At 38.4% G+C, this 20,692-nt stretch overlaps 2 protein-coding genes across 19 annotated transcripts in view; both read left to right on the top strand.

Annotated features, from left to right (window-relative positions):
* Positions 1-20,692, top strand: part of LOC131435671 (serine/threonine-protein kinase N) — a 258,158-nt gene that overhangs the window by 199,473 nt on the left and 37,993 nt on the right. The window lies entirely within an intron of this gene.
* Positions 1,080-20,405, top strand: LOC131435673 (uncharacterized). Of its 5 annotated transcripts, none has more exons than XM_058603814.1 (6): positions 1,080-1,597; positions 9,102-9,608; positions 17,786-18,016; positions 18,076-18,243; positions 18,314-18,668; positions 18,735-20,405. In XM_058603814.1, the coding sequence occupies exons 2-6, from the start codon at positions 9,192-9,194 to the stop codon at positions 19,697-19,699; spliced, it is 2,136 nt and encodes a 711-aa protein (XP_058459797.1). In that variant the 5' UTR covers positions 1,080-1,597; positions 9,102-9,191; the 3' UTR covers positions 19,700-20,405. The 5 variants fall into 5 exon arrangements, with proteins under 5 accessions (XP_058459797.1, XP_058459799.1, XP_058459798.1 ...); XM_058603816.1 differs by having other exon boundaries at positions 8,980-9,608; XM_058603815.1 differs by having other exon boundaries at positions 1,080-2,394.

Genomic DNA, 20,692 nt, shown 5'->3' with positions numbered 1-20,692 from the left:
AAAATCAGAGCAATCCACGCCACCAGTGTTTTTCGATGAAAAACGCCATGAAAATAACAACGAAAATTTACTGCGAAGATCCATTTACTGCTAAGATCACATTTTGTTCACTTGTAATGCAGGTGTATTTTGGCCACAGAAGATATTTATGACGGTAAGTTCTAGTTGGTTTCATCTTTCGGATAAAATGTTTTTGGCATATGTCAAGCAATATGAATTTTATGATAATCAAAAATTACTTATAATGATTTTGATCTATATTGAACACAATCATTTCTTTCACATTTCTTTCGTTGAATTAAATGTTTTGGTTAATTTTGTTTGCTCGTGTGGTTCAACGTTTGACGGTTCGTTTTTTTTTTCTTCGCGCGCCTCTCAGTATAATAATGACTCTAGATAAATATAACAAAAAAAATCTAAAAGTGGCATCACTGGCAACAACCTACGTTAACTGTCTGTTTGGTTAGGTGCGATCTGGTGATGATTGAAATTGGAAAGATATTCTTTTTTACCAAGTCCATATGTCATCTGTCCAGTGCTTTGCCAAAACACCCTGTTTGCCATACATACTTCCGATGTCTGTGACGACCAAAATTCGTTGCTGTCGAACCTGTCCGTTGACTGCGTTGTTGTTTATAATGCCGATCGGAGTTTATGGCACCGTTGTTTTTTATGATGTCCGATGATTGAAACACGTCCGTGGCGTTGCGTGATTTCGCTAACTGAGCGTATTCACTGCGGGATATTAATGCATTCACCTTTACCGTTTCGTTTCTCAGCTGGGATTTATTTAGAGGTTAGTAAAACTGAACGATTTTGCCGATTTGTTTATTTGCTGGAATCGGTCAGGACGTTTTCGAGTAACTAACGGGGAACAGTTTGTCATGTGAAAATGTGTGTTTTCATTAGCGACACGTGTTTTTCGTAATGTTGATACATGCACTCGGAAGAATTATCAGAAGTTCGGAACATGTGGAGTATGCGACATATGCGAGAATAAAAAGATGCTTCTAAGTTTGTTTGCACTGTGATAGTTTAGTTGATATATTTTCAATAGAGTGACTCTCTTACATTGTGTCCCAGACATTCCTTAACCATCGTTCTGTCGTAAGCGTCGGGGGCGTCGTCATCTCTGCGAGGAATCTCAATGTTTTGCTCTGATTTATGACACCCACGCACACATTCTTAATCCCATCTCGTGCTCGCTCTTCCACCCGTATGGAAACGGAACACGCTAAGTCGATGAATATTTTAATGAACATCACAAGAAGAACTCTTGTCTGTCTGTCTGTCCGTCATTGAGAAGCTGCCAAAATCCACTTCAATTCGGATGGATTTATTCAACGGACGAAGGACAACGGGGAAAGGATTTCGGTTGGCGGTGGCGTCCGCAGCTTTCATCATCGGTTTCGGCTGCTACTACGACGTCAACAATTTTCATTTTGCCGCCCCTTGACACACCCTTGACGGTGACGTGGACCCGGTACCTGACGGACGTGGTGATTTGTTGGTTCAGAAAATTCAGTACAAAACGGATTACCGACCCGAACGAACGATCCAAACCGATCGACTGTGATTGATGCTCCTTTCATCGAATGTAGGCAAAACAAGCTTCTCGAATGCTTCTAAACGCCACAAAATTAACTACATTGGTTGAACGATGGCAGCAAATCAATCGAACCCGAAAGCGCCAGTCAGCTACCTACGATGGAAAACCGTGCCGAACTCGGGATAAACACTTCGAACTCGAGACAATGTGAATTCGTTCACGAAACTGGTACCGACGCCAACCGTGCGTGATCATCTGCCTCTCTTCGAACTTACACAAACCAACAATCGTTTCCATAGAGAACAAAAATCGAGTGTTTTGTCTGTCGTTGGTGCGCCCGATCTCTCGCATTTTCGCGTGTTGAGCCACGATCAGTTGAACTGTTCCGTCCACCATCGACGCATCCGATCCGATCCGATGTCGACGAACAAAAAAGTCTGACCGCCGTACGTGAGCCGCCTTCTGTCGGGGATCGTGACCCCGTTCACCTCCCTCACCTCTTAGAATCGCGAATCGGTTCGATCCAGACGGGATCGATGCAAGTGGCCGCAAAATGTGCAATTCTATTTTAGTGTCAGTGAAAGTGTGAAAGTCCTTCGTTTCCCGCCGATTCCCAGCAGTTGTGCGTCAGGCGACGCAGCGTCGCCCGAACGTTACGTTACGTTGCCCTGTGTTGTAAAAAGGAAAAACGAAAAAAATGAAATTACTGATTGTTACCACATCCTTTGTCGGGAGCAGTTATAAATGGTGCCACCCGTTCGACATCGAACGGGATGTCACCAGTGAAAATCAGTGCTACGCGTCCGAATCGTCGCTGTCGGTTACACCATGGTGATGAACATATGGTTGGCAGATTTTGGGGATCGATTTATAGTCGGTACAAATGGTTGACAAGAGCTATGAGCCGATGGTTCGTTCTACTGAAGAAAAAAAAAACGGAAAAGTGCTTCAAAACTTGACTCAAAACTAGTTACAAATTCTATTTTATTTATTTGCTGGTCTATCGAAATATATCGGATATATCGGTTCCTAATCCTTCTTCCCGGAAATATGGCAAATAGTGGGTTAAAACTTCGAAAACTCAACTAATAGAATACAGAACTAATTGAATTAAGCATTGCTTTATTTGAAATGCTGAATATTATTGGTCGATGATCTGAATCAAAGTCTGTTTGAATAATCAATTCACTACAAATGTTACACTAATCTGCTAGAATTCAATTGTAGAATGATTTCTCATAGAAGGTAAACTAGTTGGGCTATTTGGAAATAAAACTGGTTAGAAATCAGTGAAGAGTTCATTATAAAGAACTCGTACTTTTTGTTCATTTTTTTACTATTCCACGAGAGATGCTAAGCATTTAGAACCCCATTAAGAAAAAACAAGATCGATATATTATGCGTTTCGCGAACAAGCGACTACCACGACGTATACTTGTGACGTATGCGGTTTACAAACTGACGTTATCTACACAGACCTTTCCACTGCCTTTGACAAAAGGAACCTCGCCATTACAGTCGCTAGTTTGGTCAGATTGGGCTTTGGTTCTAACATGCTGTTTAGGATTCGTTCATACCTCAATAATTATATTCAAAAAGTTTATCGCTCCATCTGGGATTCCTACAAGGCAACGGCTTGGACCTCTGATCTTCCTCCTGTACTTCAACGATGTGAATCTTTATTTGTAATGTCCAAACTTATTTTCCACTGATGATCTCAAGGTATTTCAAATAGTTCGAAGCAACGAGGATGCCGTTTTTTTAACACTAATTTTCAATTTTTTTCAAAGTGGTGTAAGATAAATCGAATGACTTTGGCATTGTAAAAAAGAGCCATTTTTGGATACTCGAATATGTCGGTCTAAAAAGACGTAAATTCACATAATTTTTCCAAATGTGATAAATTGGTATAAAATGAACTGCTAGGTGGAGATGGCACTTTGAGCACTGGAAAGCCGAAGGTGAAACGTGAAGAAATCATATAGTGTTCGAAGAACTATTGTTCATCAAGATCTATTCATATTATAGTAAAAACCCCTGTTTTAATCCACATAGTGGGGTAATGATGCCTTTATTTGGTCATATTATTTATTATCTATTACATCAAGAATAATTGGGGTATTCTCATGATATATGAAGACCTATCAGTTGAATGTAAGATGGTAAAAATCGGTTGAGCCATCTTCGAAAGAATTTGTCATTCCTGGAACTGCAAGTCGGATCCTAGTGAAATCTAGAAACTCTATGTGATACCGTAAAACCTTTCATTCGAATCTAAGTTTATGCAAGTCGGTTCAGCCAGCTCTGAGAAAATTGAGTGACAATATTTGTCACACACACAAATAGTTGCTCAGTTCGTCGAGCTGAATCGAATGGTATAACATTCGGCCCTCCGGGCTACGGTTGAAAAGTCGGGTTTCATTTCTATATGATAAGGACAAAAACTAGTGATGCTCTTTTCTCACGTGCAGTGCTACTCAGACTAAATAATGCATACACTGAAGTCTTTTTTTATGCGAATTTACGTACCGCATAAAAAAAACGCATAACTCCGAAAATTTGCATAAAAAACCGCATAACTCTGAAAATTCGCATAAAAAAGTCGTGTAAAAAAACCGCATAAAAAACGACCGCATAAAAAAGACCTCAGTGTATTTTCCCGCATAATCAAATACTTTTGATTTTCTCATATCGATACACAGCAAAAAATTATGAAATTTACAGGTGACGCAAATCTACATATGATACAATAAAACGTATTCTGTTAAACGACTTCATTTTACAAGAATGTTTTGATGCTCATAAATGTTGGTCTCAGAAGACGTAAACTTACACGATTTTTTTCTAGGTGTGTACGATATACAACCGTTGTGAAAACCGACCGAGTGTCACATACCACTCGAATCAGTTAATCGAGAACGTAAAATGTCGCCTTGTGTGTATGTAAAATCTCTGTTTTCACTTCCTTTTTTCGGAGATGGATTGGCTGATTTCATTGAACATATAGTCCAATGGAAAGTTTTGTGGCTCCATACAAAGTTAGTCAATTTTATCCGGATCCGACTTGCGGTTCCGGAATTACACAGTAAAGTGTATTTAAAATTTCAAATGTTCCTTTGGTTGAAGAAAATAATTGTTTTTAGTCAATGAAAACTATATTTAAGAGTCTCACAGTAATATTGAGCAATTCTATAAAAAACGATATATAATCTTTCAGAATTTCATAATATTTGGTAGAATCGTTCTCCATCCAAAAATTTACCCATTTATTTTGTCACTCATTATACCGTGGATCAAAAATCGTCTTTTTTCGATTTTCTTCAAAAAATACTTTTTTTTTATAACTTTTGAACCATTTTGATGATTTCATTGATTTTTGGATATGTTATCAAGAAATGTCAATAGTATTAAGGAAAAATATGTGAATGTATTTCACAGGTAGCAAAAGAGAGAGAAAATAAAATTTCAAATCAGTGTCTGACGGCAAAGCAGAAAGTGAAGATATACTTGCGATGTGGTGAGTGTGTGTTGGTTTCTGTTAGATAGGTTTCCATAGAGATAGAACTATAATTGAATGCTGTGGCAACCATATAAAGTGAATCATGCTTGGTTCCTCTAGTCAATTAAGCTGTCTTTTCATGTGTGCAGGGTAGTTCAATTGGCAAAACAATTTCTCCGGCTAGAAGCCAGCTACGGGTTCGAGTCCCATATCCGTGGTAGAATTTACCCGGTTTTCATTACATAGTCGCATTCGCATGTCATTTTTCCAGTCTGTTTTCCTCGTTAGACACTGATCATATGTGCAAAAAGATGATAAAATTTGAGTTTTTGTATTCGAAAACGTCAATAGAATATCTTTTGTGATTTTACTTCTTTTTTTTCTAAAAACTGAAACATTTTTACAAACATATAAAAAATAAGCGTTATTTTTCGTTTTCGAGTTATGTTTTTTTGAAAATTTCAAGATAAATGCACTTTGACAACCATGTCCAGTTTTGAAAAAGTATAGCTTTCGAAGCACTGGAAAGAACTTTTACATTGCGAGTGTCATTGACATTTTACATGTTATTTTTTTCATCGGCACCTTTGTATCATTTTAGAAAATAAAAAAAATCCGAAATAATCAGCAATGCGGTATTACATACAAACCAACTCGCACCCTCTCATTCTGCTACTAACGCAGAAGGTGATTGCACCCCGTCGACGTCGTTGACCAAGTGTCGTCATAGACACGCTGGGTGGCATGAGATAGGAACTTGTGAGCACTTAGCTATCTCACATTTTGAATGACGATGACAAGATGAAAAAAAAAAACGGGACTAAAATTTTTGGATAGAGAACGATTCTAGTGAATATTACGAAATTCTGAAAGATCATATATCGTTTTGTCATAAAATTTCTGTATTAATTATATGAGAAAAGCGTTATTACACCACTAGGTGGATGAAAACAGTTTTTTTGTATCATTATGATGATGTTATTGCAAGCTCTTATTGCGTTTGCCGGATTTTATCTTATGCAGCAGAGCCTCCACATCGTTGTATTTAATAAATTTCGACTTTGCATAGGACTCCTTTGTCTTTAGCATCAAAACTGTCACTGAGTAATGACTAAATGTCAAATGTTTAAAATAGAATTTCATACCAATACCTTTCGAACGTAATCGTGAGAACGGCTCAGTATTCAAACAAAAAGCAAACCTGGGAAAAATATTACTAGTTCTAATATGAGTAACAATTTTCAGCGTCATGATTTTTCATTTATATTCAGATATCATATTAAATTTTTAGGAGCCCTCATTTTGTCCATGATTGCCCTAATTTTTTCACAATTTGTCGCAGTAACATCATCTGAGGACTGAGTAGAAAGTAAAATTTATCGCGGAAGATAAACTAGTGGGGCTATTTGGAAATAAAACTAGTTAGAAATCAGCGAAAGATTTCATTATAAAGAACCTGTACTTTCTAATCATTTTTCTGGTAATTCAGAATGTTTGTTGGGATAGAAACAATCAGGTAGAAAAATTGTTTGTGACCGGCATCAAATTCTAAGACCTGATGTGACTATTGACTATATATCTAAAATGTTTCGTGAAAATCTTGATTTATCATATGACCCCGAGGTGGTTGAGTTGTTGGCTAAAGAAACTGATGTCAGCAACATGATTTTAATCTCCTTCAAAGTCGGTTTGGACCCAGCTTGAAAAAAAAATATCGCTTTGGACCCATCAATCTGGTCACAAAGAATTTGCTTCCTTGAGTTCGAGGACTATCCGGATAAAAAAATTTGGGAACCGTATATTCAACCATTGCAAGTGGCTTATGTTGAAACAGTCTACGATCTCTTGTCTCATTCACGACGTTTGTGACGGATGCTATGTACTGCGGCTTATAAACTAACGTTATCTAGACGGAACTTTCTGCTGCCAGTGACCAAATTAACCACACCATTACAATCGCTAAGTTCGACATATTGGGCTTTGGTTCTAACAAGCTACGTTAGTTTCACTTATTCCTCAATAATCACCGACTAGTAATCAAGATAAATGGATCACTCCAAAGATTTTATCGCTTCATCTGGGATTCCATAAGGCAGTCATCTTGTACCTCTGATCTTCGCCCTGTACTTCAACGACGTGAATCTTTCTTTGCAATGTCCACGCTCATCTCGCTGCCGCTCGTTCGGACTTAACTAAGGGATAGCTCCTAGTCTTGGGTAACGCCCGCAACTAGACAGAGGTGATTTCTGCGGGGGCGCTGCCCCCGCAGTTGTCGGCGCTTCCGACGGCGGGTGGCCGGCGCACTCGCGGCCTTCGGCCGTCTCGGCCTGAATCATCTATGACGAACAGAATATTGTGCTAGCACTAAGTGAGTTGCTTGTATAAAATTATAGTGTGCTATTTACTACAGAATTTTAAATATAAAAAATACATAATAATGCTATTTCACCTAATATTATCGAAATATTTGGACCGAATATAAAATTCACATATTTCGTTCGAGTTTTCCTTGCACAACATAACTCGATCGAAACGCAAACGAAAATTTACAAATCCAATTATTATTATGACAAATGGCATTATGCCAAATGACCATTATGCCAAAAGACCATTATGCCAAATAACCGTTATGCCAAATAGCGTTATGCCAAATGACCTTATGCCAAACTGGCCGCCCCCCTAATTGTGGATACAACGGTGCTATTGTTGGTCTATAACGAACTTTCAATAGAACATCTGTCGGGCTCGACTTTCACATTACGCGTAGCATAATCCAAACGATTTTTTTAAAGAATATTTAGGAATATGAATAATTGGGATTACACATTGGATGTTGATTACATGTAAATAAATAGATAAACAGATAAATGATGATTTTAAATTGAATTTTATTGGATGAGATTTAAAAATTTGTTGTCGGAAATGACATTATCAATCATTGAAATCAATCTGAGGGTTTCGTACATTGAACAAACGTGTTCGAAAACGAATTACCACAATTACAAACAGAGGCGATTTGGGCCAATTCTAAAAACCGGGAAACTTTTATCTCTCAAACCGAAAAAAGCAGGAAACTAAAACTTGTCCACAATCTATCAGTGGCGCCATCTTTTGTGGAACACCGGAAACTCATTTCTCTGATTGAAACCGTTTTACATTTATTATTGGAAATTTCAAACATATCAGCGACGAGTAATTCCTTGGTTTGGATTCAACAAATTTGTCAGTGAAAAAAAATTATCAAATCAAATCTAATTCTGTTTTAGGTTTTTGACTATCGATTATTTTTCGAGTCCCGTGGTCAAAGGTTATGATCGAATCATCGTATTTGTTTCAAGGCTTACCAGCTAAAATTATTTTTTATTTATGCTATTAGGCTATCATTTTTAACACTCAATTGTGCTTCTCCTTTAAAATGGTTGAACACTCCGTTGAAAGGAAACGCATGGTCAACTGTCGGCTCAAAGCTCTGTCGCAGCCGTTGAAGCAGCAACATTCAATTGATTCTTGGCTATACTCCCCCCCCCCCCCTATGTATATATAGAACCGAGCGCGATGATCTTTACCGTCTCTATTTTAAAAGCATAACAACGAGAAGAATCGCAGAATTGAATAGCAAACAAAAAAAAAGCACCTGCGTTGTGTGCGTCCCGAGTGCCGAGATTCGGCACGGTCGAAAGGAAAAAGGCCATTAGCCTGTTTTGTCTCGTCACGAATGAGTGATTTTTCGGTGCCGACGGCGGCTTTAATTACTTTGACGACAACATCAGGAAGTGGCCGCTCGGGGAGACGAACATCATTAATCCGAAGGTCCTGACCCATCCGAGCTGAACATGAATCCCACCAGTGACCTGAACTGTGATGTCATCCATCGGTGGGTGGTGTAGTGCACTTTTCATTCATCTTCGCTCTTTTTGGATGGGCGATGCAGTCGGTGTGTGACCTATTTCGTGGGGAACCTTGAGAAGTATTCTATTTGTGTGTGTGTGTATGAAATATGTAAACGACCGTTTATTCTCTCATCATCTCGTACCAAATCTACGTACCATTCAGTGATGAAAATTCGTATGATGATGTTTCACAGTGAAGTGCATTTATAAGCAAAACCGCTGAAATTGTAGTGAAAGTGTTGAAGAAGCAAACATGGCGAGCTGCTCTGCTGGGGCAGGATCGAAACCGGTGGGCCCGGAAATCACCGCCGAGTGGACAGTGCATGCGCAGCTGACCCTTTCGCATCAAGGCGCCAGTGGTGCATCTGCTGAACTTTGCTCCCCCAAGGATCCGAGCTCGAAGCTAGTCGAAAGTGCAGGAAAAGTGGATGACTCAGTGCCTGCATCCAGCAACAACAGTCAACAGAAGCAGCAGCAGCCGCCACCGCCAGTGAAGGTGGTATATAAATTTAGCACCGCAGATTCATCTCTCGGCAACCTCGGCGGAATCGTTACAACCGGTAGTAATAATTTAGCCACCCCTGCTGGTGTTCCAATCGGCGGCCGCAGCGTGGAATTCAAACAGAAGGGTGATACTATTTTTAACAGCAACGATTCAACATCTGGCCAGGTAGGGGCGGTTTCGTTTTTTTTTATTATTGGAGTCTGTTTCGTTATGGAACACAGAGGATCGTTGCCACCAGGATCGTGGGCAGTGTCTAGTGAAATGACAGACGCAGACATTTCTCGCCTTTCATTTGAATTGTAGTGGGTGAACGACGGTTTGCGATAAATGCCACGAAAACGATTGGTGTTGTGGTACTCGGGTTTTGACATGGTATTTCTGATACTTATTTAAGAAAAATATCCATACAGGCAAATTATCCTGATTTAGTACATTAGAATCATAAAACTTTGACATACTTATGTCGTTTTCGCTTGAGAAAACTGCGACTGACCCAGGGAAATTCAGATTCACTTTCTTTGATTGCTAATAATTCATCCTGAATTGAAACGTAGTACGGATAATAATTCGCCTAAAAAAATCAATATTTTTATTTTTTGTTCGAGTGTTGATAATTTGGTTCTATTTGATTATTAAAATGGCTTTCTGAAAAAAAAGTTGAAACAAAATTCATTGCAGTGATATATTCTATAAATTACATCAAATTTTTTCAAATCACTAAACAAAAGTCGACAGGCTTCCCGCGCCTCTTGATTGTTTATTATTTCCACTTTATTATTTATCGCGAAAAATAATTATCTTGTTATATTGTTTTATCTGGGCAGCCGGCTGCCGAGAAAAAATTATTAATTTATCAAACAAATAAGCATGTTCCTACTATTTACTCAATACACCGATCTGTGTTATCTCCGTTATAAACATTGTAATATTAATCGATCTTCGCAATAGTTGATTTCTATCATTCAATTTATAATCTTGAAAGACAAACAATAACATGGAAGAAGAAAGCATACCAAGCTCCTCAGAAGCTAACCGGAAATTGATAAGTTGAATAAAGAGATAGTTTAATAAAATAAAGTAATCAGGTGTAAAACGTTGAAAAAATCCGACAACTGAAGGGAAGAAGATTACTCCTGCGATTGTCGCCCTTTTACGACATGGAAGCAGGGACCCAGTGGATCTATTCTTGGTTCATTTTTTTCCGCCGGATTCCACACGGCATCTAGGTACTATCAATCTCCTAGTGGACCACAGCCCCTAATACAAAAAACTTATACTTATTGTATAAAAATTGCAAAAACAAAATTTGATTTTTTGAATTTTTTGGACTAAAAAAATCGAGAAAAATATATCAATCGAAAAATCTAAATCAGTTGGAAAATTTGAGAGCCAGCAATCAATCAATTGTTTTCAAAAATTGTAAAGAAAAGATATGAAAAAATGAGTATAGGTAAATGATATAATAATAATCAAATATGAAAAAAAAAATGTATTTTCATACAATAAGTATAAGTTTATTATATTTTAATATCTACGATCCGTGGAAGTATTATTCAAACATATTTATTTTCAAAAGAATGACATGATTTTATTAAAAAATTTACAAAAAAAAATCATTTTACTATCATTTTCAGAAAAAAAAACAGCTTTTCTTCAGAAAGTCATTTTAATTATCAAATAGAACAAAATTATCAACACTTGAACAAAAAATAAAAAATATTTTTTTTTTTTGGCGATTTTACGAATTCTGACTCTGGTTTTACAATGATAGTCACGAAAATTCGACGGTTTAAGTTATTTTTTGGCAAGGGACACTACAAAATAAGTAGTACCCACCTAAAAAAAACCGAAAATGATTTTGCATTCACATCGAAATCGATTGGAAGAAGCTTTTAACAGTTTGGTGGATTCACCAACTTCAAACAAACTTAACGGTCCTTTTCAGGGCATTTTTAATTTTTCAATAATTGTTTTTGAAAGTATATTTAGCATAGATTCACGAATGTGTATTGACAAATTTCGCACCAACTCAAACAGATGTTGGCAGGTGTCTCTCACATTTTCATGAATCTTTCCGGACATGTAGATTTTGTTAAAAAAAAAACTTGGAGTAGGAAAATTTTGTAGTGCTGAAAAGGACCATTAGGTTTCAAAAGATTGCATTTGTATACTAGGAAGTAGGGCGATGATTTAAGAGGGTTTTCTAAATAAGTTCTTTACGTTACTTTTGACAGTCTTCAGTGGTTTTGGAGTCTTGGAAATGACTACTTGGATACGGATAGTTACGTTTGTATTCCAGGAAGTAGGGCGCCATTCCAAGTCATTTCTAAGTTTGAACCTTGACTTAGAAGAAATCGCTACACAAATACAATCGTAACACAAGTCGTACAATCGCTCATATATTTCAATATTTCATATATCTCAATATTTGAGTGAAAGAAACAACTATCAAAATACCGTACGGAAATCATTTCCGTCTTTCAGAAGGGCAAAATTGTGGAATTCTCTACGATATTGAATACTGTTCGGAAAATATTTCTCGAATGCGATGCAGCCAAATGCTAGCTTTATTTGCGCTCGTTTGGTACGGATTATGTATAGCGAAAAGAGCACAAAGCTAATCAAATTATTCTAGATTTGCTATAAACTGATGATGTTTACGTTCGATTTGTAAAGAAGTAATCTTAATAGCCATTCGAAAGGTTAATTTTGTGTAAAGTCCCCCATCGTTGCCTGGTTTTCGTTTTCTTTTTCTCCAATGCAAACGACCAGCAGCGGGACGACGCAATCGCTCTTGTTTGTAGCGAAACTCACACCGCAAACGCCCAACAGCAGATATGCTCACAGAAGAATTTTGTTAATGGTTTTCTGTGTTTGGGCTTGAGAAACGGAACCTCAAATTCGCCATTGACTGAAGCATCAGCTGAATATTGCTGGGTGTAGTTCCATTGTCTTGACGTAGATGGAGGCCTGTGCACTCGACGTGTATCCGTTCCTGGATTATCTTAGACTGAAGCTAGCAAACAGGGTCTATTTGGAGATTCGGTTGATTTTGATGCCTCGTGTTTCGACCTATTTTGTTCACTATTTGAACAATGTTTTCGTAATAAACCGGGTATTAACAACAATCTTACACCTTCTTCCATTCGTTTCGTGAATTAATTAGAGAAAATACTCAAACTGGGTAAAAGTTATTAGGAAATCAAATCTGGAGTAATTCGTGCTGTGATATTTTGGATATGCACCCAGGTTAGCATAGTAAAGAAAGGCGTTGCATAACTTGGTTTTCCAAAATTAATCTTGACTGCCTTTTATGAAGTGTCAAACCTTTTTAGCCATTTTTATCAAATAGTTTTGCACGCTAAAAAAAATTGAATAATACAGGTGACTTAATTCCTCATACGATGTAATTCATAAAGACCTAATCTGTCAAATGACGGAAAATTTCATTTGTAATGACTTAATGTTAGATTGGCTTGAATTTTACTGGTTTCGACTGTAACTTGCATTCTGGTAGCAGGTGTGACTGTATGCATTTGAATGCTCCTTTTAACAACCATGCAGATGTGTGCTTCTGTGGCTCAGTCGATTAACAGACGTACTTGCGATCCAATGATTCTCGGTTCAAGTCGCGGCGATTGCTATCAGTGTTCTTTTTATATTTCAACGAATTTCATGTCATGGAGTTTTAGAAACAATAATAGATGTTCTTCCACGTGAATTTGCGTCAACTGCGACGCTCCATTTATGTGCATCTAATGAATGTAAAATCACAGGGATTTTTTTAAGTGTGTAGTCTAAAAATGACAAATCCTGTAAAAATGTGTTTTACTAGTGATTTTCCAAAAATCACTCAAATTTTTGAAGAAAAATATCCAGTTGGAGTCCTATACAAAAAAGTCGATGATATAAATTTAAAATCGATTTATTAAAAAAAAACGTCATTTTATGTAATCTTGTCCCACGACAGTGTCTCAAAATACGTTTTAGCGTCATTTTTGATGATTTGTTTTAGTCTTTAGTTAAGACGTAAATTTGATCAGTAGCGAATGCAACTATGTGATGAAAACCACGAAAATGTTACCGCAGAGACGGAACTCGAACCCTTGGCCGAGGAAATTGGTTTACCAATTAAACTACCCTGCATATGAAAACACATAAAGAGGTGGCCCAATTGATTAGAAGAACCAAACATGCTTCGCTTTACTTGGCCGCCACAGCATTCAATGATAGTCCTATTCCTATGGAAATATATCGAATAGTAAATCAAATTTTTTGTCGTGAATACGATTTACTTTACTATGGGGCGCCTTTTCAAAATTAGCCATATCGAAGAAAGGGCAGAACTTAATCGTGAATATCTCGACTTGTAATAATGGCAGCAACATAATTCTTTCACTATTTCATCAAAAATATGATCAGGAATTTAGGATAATATTTTGAACAGTGTAAGATAAAAACAAACAACTCAAAAATTAAGTTTTCTCAAAATTTGACAACAACGCGGAAAACTCTTTACTTTCGCTTGGGTTTTTCGCGCAAGGACGACGATTTTGAGGTAGTCAGGCACATATCTTCAATTGAACGTTATAAAAGGGGAACCGTGATCGAAAATCGATCATTTCTTCTTGTGCGTTGGATGGAAGCAGACGTCGGGGCGAGAAGGCGCATTCAAACAGCGGCATCGGAGAACGCACCTTCTGCGTGGTTAAAAACCTCAAACGCTCAGGTCGTATTTCTCATTTGCCTTCCGGTCGTCAAGGCAAGAAGACGCATTAAACCAGCATCATTTGGCACTGCGAGCGGATGTATTGCGATTTGTACGCAAAGCTAGTTTCAACTCAAACAAGAGCGATTGAATCATGCAACAGAGCTGCTGGTCGTTTGCATTGGAGAGAAAGAAAACGAAAAGTGGACAACATTGTATAAAATCAGCCGTCCTAATAGCTCTAAATGTTATCTAATGCAAATCGAAGGTGAAAATCATCAGTTTAGTGCAAATCCAAAATAATTTAATTTGCTTCGTGCACTTTTCGCTTCGAGAAATATGTTCCGAACTGTGCTAAATATCGTAGAGAATTCCACAATTTGGTCCTTCTAAAAGGCAGAAATGAATCTTGATAGTTTCTTTCAATGACATATGCAAATCCGAAATAAGATAATCAACGTCAAAAATCGTTTAAAATTCTAGTAGTGGAAAGGGGGAAAGTTTCACAATTCATACAATCGATCAACTATCAATTCGAATTCGAATGTATAAAGGAATCGTGTCAGTTTTATTCGTATTCACGATATCCAGTTATGTCTCTGACATTACACACCCTCGTTTTTTTGTCAATGCGGTTTTGTTGTGCGTTTTTTGCGCGGATTTTTTTTTGTACGCGTATTTCCGAAGTTACGCAGTTTTTTCCAATGCGGTTTTGTTGTGCAAAGTACACGGATTTCTGAAGTTACGCGGTTTTTTACCCGGATTTCAAAAGTTGAGTGAATTTTTTTTCACGCGGATATTCGGAGTTACGCGTTATTCACGCGGATTTTTTGCGGAGTTCTGAAGTTACGGTTTTTTTTGTCGAGGATTTCCGAAGTTAAGCGATTTTTTATACGGATTATCGAAGTTACACGGTGGAAGTTACGCGAAGTTCTGAAAACACGCGTTTTTTTTTCAAACGGATTTCCGAAGTTACGCGGATTTTCAAAATTACGCGTTTTTACGCGGATTATTTTTCACGCAGATTTCCGAAGTTACGAGGTTTTTGTGCGAAGTTACGGAAATTTTTTCTTTCGCGGATTTTTTTTCTGTTCGGATGTCCGAAGTTATTCGTTTTTTTTTTCGCGGTTTTGTTGTGCGAAGTTACGTTTATTTCCGAAGTTTCCCCTTTTTTATCAATGCTGTTTTTACGCGGACTTCCGAAGTTTCCTCTTTTTTATCAATGCTGTTTTGTTGTGTGAAGTTCAGAAATTAAGGAGTGTATGGAAAATAAGTTATCCACAAATTTTTCTTTCAATTTATGATAAAAAACGATATTTTATTCAAACTAAAATTGATCCTCTGTTGTACGAGGTTAAACTTGAGCATAATGAAAACCGGATGAAATTTAAGTTATTCCTTCAAGAATTTTAGAACTTTTGATCGAACGATCTTCATCGAGTTCCGGACAAGTGTTGCATCGCATTTTTTGGACGCTTGAGCCCAGATTTTTTTTAACTCCTGCATGTTCCCAGCTGCCTTACCAGTTTACTTGAAAACCCTCTTCACGATTGCCCAGTAACGTTCGATGGGTCGAAGCTGAGGGCAATTTTGTGGATTGATATATTTCTTAACGAAATTCATACCCTTTTCCGCAAGCCAATTGAGAGTGGTTCTGCCATAGTGAACCGACGCCAAATCCGGCCAAAACAGTGGAGGTGTACTATGCTTCTTATATAAATGTAGCAATATCTTCTGTAGACACTCAGATTGATAGATTTCTGCGTTTATAGTTACGGTTGTGTAAAAAAATGGTTGACTTCAAACCTCAGGAACATATTGCTTACCATACCAGTACCTTTCGACCGAATTTCTCCACTTGAATCGACCTGTCCAAATCGCTCACATCCTCCCCAACGACGACAGTAAAGTATTGTGGACCTGGAAGGGTTTTCTGAGTCCTCCTTTACATAAGTATCATCGTCCATCAAAACACATGCTGCTGCTAGCTTCTTCTGTTTTATACTTTGTTTCGAAATTTTCTGCTTCTTGTAGGTCTTCAGGTGATTTCGCCTCTTAATACGCTGGATCATTCCGACAATCGTTCCTGATTTTTTGGCAAAATCACGTATTGACATTGATTTGTTCTTCATGATTAGAGATACCACTTTCTGGTCCAGTTTCGGGTGATAAAGAACCGGGGTTTCTGCCTCTTCCCGGTAGCTACATTTTTAAAACGCATAATTTCAACCGCACAAAGAAGTAAACAAACGAAAGCAGAGAGCCAAACGCACAGCATGCTGTGATCTGATCATAAAAAAAACCATCACAAATACATGAGTACAACGCAAATGTATGTGGATAGCTTATTTTCGATACACTCCTTAGTTTCAATGCGGGTTGGTTTTGCGAAGTTACGCGGATTGCCAAAGTTACGCGGTGCGAAGTTAAGTGAACTTTTTTTCTCGCGGATATTCGGAGTTACGCGGTTTTTGTGCGAAGTCACACATTTTCTCACAGGGATTTCCGATGTTATAGTATGTTCACATTAGCGCTGATATCAAGTGATATACGGATATACTTGATATCCGATGATATCATGTGCGATATCACTTGATATCCCATACAATTTGATGTCAACGCGTATCACCATTTTGGCATGATATACGGGATATCATGTACGATATCATCTCGAGTTGTCAAAAATCGCAACTAGCAACACGGATAATGGCATTGAACGCACTTATTTATGATCGTCACTTTGAGAGTGACAATAAACAATCATTATAATTTCCAATTTTCAACGAATACTGGCGTTCGGAGACCATTAAATGCATAACTTAAATTATTGATTGAATTGTAGGAGAGAAAAGCAATATTATTGATCTTACTCCTAATGGGAACATTCAATATGACAACTTCATTGTCAAACGATATCATTTCGATCATATGTGAACACTTCCACGTGATATGCGAATCATCTCGGTATATTAAGTAATATAAGCGCTAATGTGAACATGGTATTACACGATGTTTTTTACGCGGATTTCTTAATCGGATTCCCGAAGCAACGCAGCTTTTACCCCAGCTTTTTTTTTTGGTGCAAAGTTGTGTGGATTTCCGAAGTTACGCGTTTTTCTTTGAATACGATTTGAAACCGATCAAGTCTTCAAAAATGGAATTAACGTGCTACTTACAACGAGGGTCGTCTAAATTGCATTGCACAAGCAAACAAAATATAGAATTTTTATATATTGAAACATATTTTGCCTTTCAATCTCTAGACAGTCGAAATATGAAGTTATTTTAAATGGCGACCATTTAACAATAAGCTACCGTTCGTTTGATTATCGACAATAAGAGAATTGGACGAATTTTTATGCCTGTTTAAATTCGTGTTTGTGCGAAATTTTTCGTACAAACAACTATCGGTCTAGTTAAGTGGTCTTCGAATTCAACAAGATTCAAGACAAGTTTGTTCTGCCCAAACATTCTACTAAATAAACGCCCAAACATTTCAACTGGACCAAGAACTCTTCTACAGACTTCGTCATTCAAATGGGATCAAATGTGTCATTGCCTATCCGCACACCCACGATCCTACCTGGTGTCTGTGGACATGATGCTATATCTAACCTTAACCCCCTCTCATCAGCCGATCAATTCAAGCTGCGAGGAAAAACCTGATTCGAAACCTGGCTTCGAAGATTCCAATCTGTCGGCGATCATCGCGGCCCAAGCATTTCCCAAATGCACCAGTACCTGTAGCATAGTACTAACGGCGGATCTTCTACCGGTTTTGTCTGGTGGAGGAGAAGCTCTCGTAAGTGTAGGCAAATGTAGCGGCCTTAGTACAGTCGATAAGTATACTTGTTTCCCGGAAAAGGTAAGTGGCCTCCGGTCGCATCCCGGCCGGACTCATACCAAACGTTTTGTCACTTCCAGTCGATGCCTACCGATGCCAGGGACGTCAGCTGCCAGACGAGTGACATCGAGATGTCCCTGCAGAAAGCGGTACAAACCAGTCAACAAGATCTACGGAGTCAGCAGAAAAAGGCAGCGGAAGCTCTGCTGTCGCCGATAATGTCCCGCCGAGATGATAAATACGGTTCAGTTAGTATTCCCCTCCAGCATCAGTCCCAAGCAAGCATTGATCCATAATCTATCCAACAAAAAAAAACAGATACGCCCAAAATCTCCGATTTCACCGACGGCCGTGTCCCCGACCAACACACTTCAATCGCAGCATTCGAGTGTAAAAGACGACAAAAAGAAGAAACCTCGGACGGTACACATCGACGTGTACTGCACCGGATCCGACGCGGAATCGTCCAGTTCGGATGAATCATCGGTTCGGTCAGGGTCCGGGTCTAGTTCGTCAAGTGGCAGCCGATTCGATACCAGCCATCGGACGGAACTGAAGTCTTCGGCAAACGTAACTCACCCGACGATTTACGAATCGGAGGAAATGAAACTTCGTCACAAAAGAGCTGCCAAACATGAAGTTCCCCGAAGACTAATGCAACACAACACCGTGGGTTCGTAGCTAGTCGGTTGGTTTTTGTTGTCGGAATCTGTTAATAAACTAGTTACGGGTTTTACAGATCAGAGTACACTGTCTACCGTAGGAAGCTTGAAGCGAGCTGAATCTCATAGCCGTAAGCCTGTCAAAAGAAGTAACACAAAGGAGGAAATTCACGAATCCAAGCAGATGTTGTTGAACAAAATTCTCGGCGATCAGAACGAAACTGATCGTTTTCCCAGTCTCGAGTACCTCCGGCGTGCAACCAGCGACGATAACATAAGTTCAAATTATGCATTTTCAATGCTTTCCACTAGACGAGATATTACCGGCAGTAGTCTGTCCAGCGCCCTGGCAGAGCTTGACGAATCGGCTATCAAACCCACGACAAGTGGAACGATCGTAGCTCATTCGGATAGCTTCGAGTACGAAAACAGCGAGGATCGCTACCGAATTCATCAGATGGAACGTTTGTGGGGTAAAAAAACGTGGAAGTCACCTTCGGCTGAACGCAAATTGCTTGAGATTCACAACCCGAAACGCCGCCAGATCAGTGAATCCGATAACAACCTGTCCGAATCGGATCACAGCTTCGTGTTCGACGGTTCCGGACCGCGGCCCGTTGAATCCATCCACTCGCTGAACGAGTTCAGCGATTCCAGTCCATCGACGGTGAAGAGTTGCTCCAATCGGGCTCCATCCAATGCGGCGGACAGTTCGAAGCGAATTCTACATAAAGCCCTGCTAAATGTCAGCAATTCGGCTACGTTCCCACTGCGGTCGTGGTCTCCGATCGATGGCTACAGTAGCGAGTATCAGGCGCTGGCCAGACGGTTCGGTAGCTTGATAACCGGGAAGCGAAAACCGGGTGTCCACATGGGCCCAGTTAGGAATCCCGAGTGTCAGTGCGAACACTGCCGCCGGTGGATGCTCGAACGGGATGGCGGAGGTCCGCGGGATAGGGCCCTCTCGGTTGCCGTCGAGTTTCCGGCCAACATTATCGACATGCGGAAACAGTATCATCTGAGGAATCGGAAGATTTCCTGATTTTCCGGACTACGTTGTATATAAATGCTTTTAGCGTTGCATTTTTATCTTTCGATGTTCATTCGTTCATTTTTTTTTGCATTTTCTTTTTTATTTCGTGTAATTGTCAATAATTTAAGCGATATAAGATAGATTTGCAGATGACACAATGTTTCTAGCTGGTAAATATCACAGCCTTGCTTGTAAAGATCCCTTCTTCATGTAATATGAAAAAATCCATTTTTAGCGAATTGAAGGTCTCTAAAATAAAAAGGTAATGTATTTTTGGTATAGAATAATTTGAAAATGTTCCACAAATTAATAATTATTTATAGAAACCATGTGCAAAATATATATTTTACAGTCACCAATGGGCCAATGTCATCTCACCGAATGTCATTTCGTCCGAATCATACAAATGTCTTAATATCATATTGGAATTTATACAAAATAAAGAAATATGACAGATGGTATGTGTTTTATGGGCCAAAAATCAAACATATGAAATATTATCTATTTAAAATGACGGACCAGGCAAACGAGCTGGTTTCAGGTTTGTTTGCGAGAGGCCACCACTTTCGAAGGTTTAAATTAATACGTTTGGGGCTGCCCTAAAACTTTGTGCTCTAACAGAGTTATAACCCCTACTAACACACAAACTACTAATGCTAAACTTCCAACTAAGTTCAAATAACGAGCAAAAAACAAACATTACTAATTATCATATTATATTGTATTCCAAATTTAAAATATACTGCACTTATCTGCCAAAAAGTGTAATATAAAATTGAAATAAATAATAATATTTCAAATCAATATATTTTTTCGTGTAATATTTTAAAAATCGAACCGTCTTAAACATTAAACTGTTACATCTTACAATTAACTCTAAATTCAATTATCGAGATTGCAATTTTTTTCGAGAAGAACTCTACAAAATATTAAACTGAAGTATTTTTTATGCCGGGAATAGAAGTATAGGGGAATAATAATGCATAGCCTCGGAAATCCACG

Source organism: Malaya genurostris, chromosome 3, assembly GCF_030247185.1.
Source record: "Malaya genurostris strain Urasoe2022 chromosome 3, Malgen_1.1, whole genome shotgun sequence".
Lineage (NCBI taxonomy): Eukaryota > Metazoa > Arthropoda > Insecta > Diptera > Culicidae > Malaya > Malaya genurostris.
The sequence above is the reverse complement of the archived record's forward strand: the minus strand, read 5'-3'. Positions and strand labels throughout refer to the sequence as shown.

Coding starts and splice junctions, on each gene's coding strand:
- LOC131435673 (XM_058603814.1), top strand. CDS start 9,192: ATGGCGAGCTGCTCTGCTGGGGCAGGATCGAAACCGGTGGGCCCGGAA. Junction 9,609..17,785: donor ACGATTCAACATCTGGCCAG/GTAGGGGCGGTT, acceptor CCCTCTCATCAG/CCGATCAATTCAAGCTGCGA. Junction 18,244..18,313: donor GAGATGATAAATACGGTTCA/GTTAGTATTCCC, acceptor AAAAAAAAACAG/ATACGCCCAAAATCTCCGAT.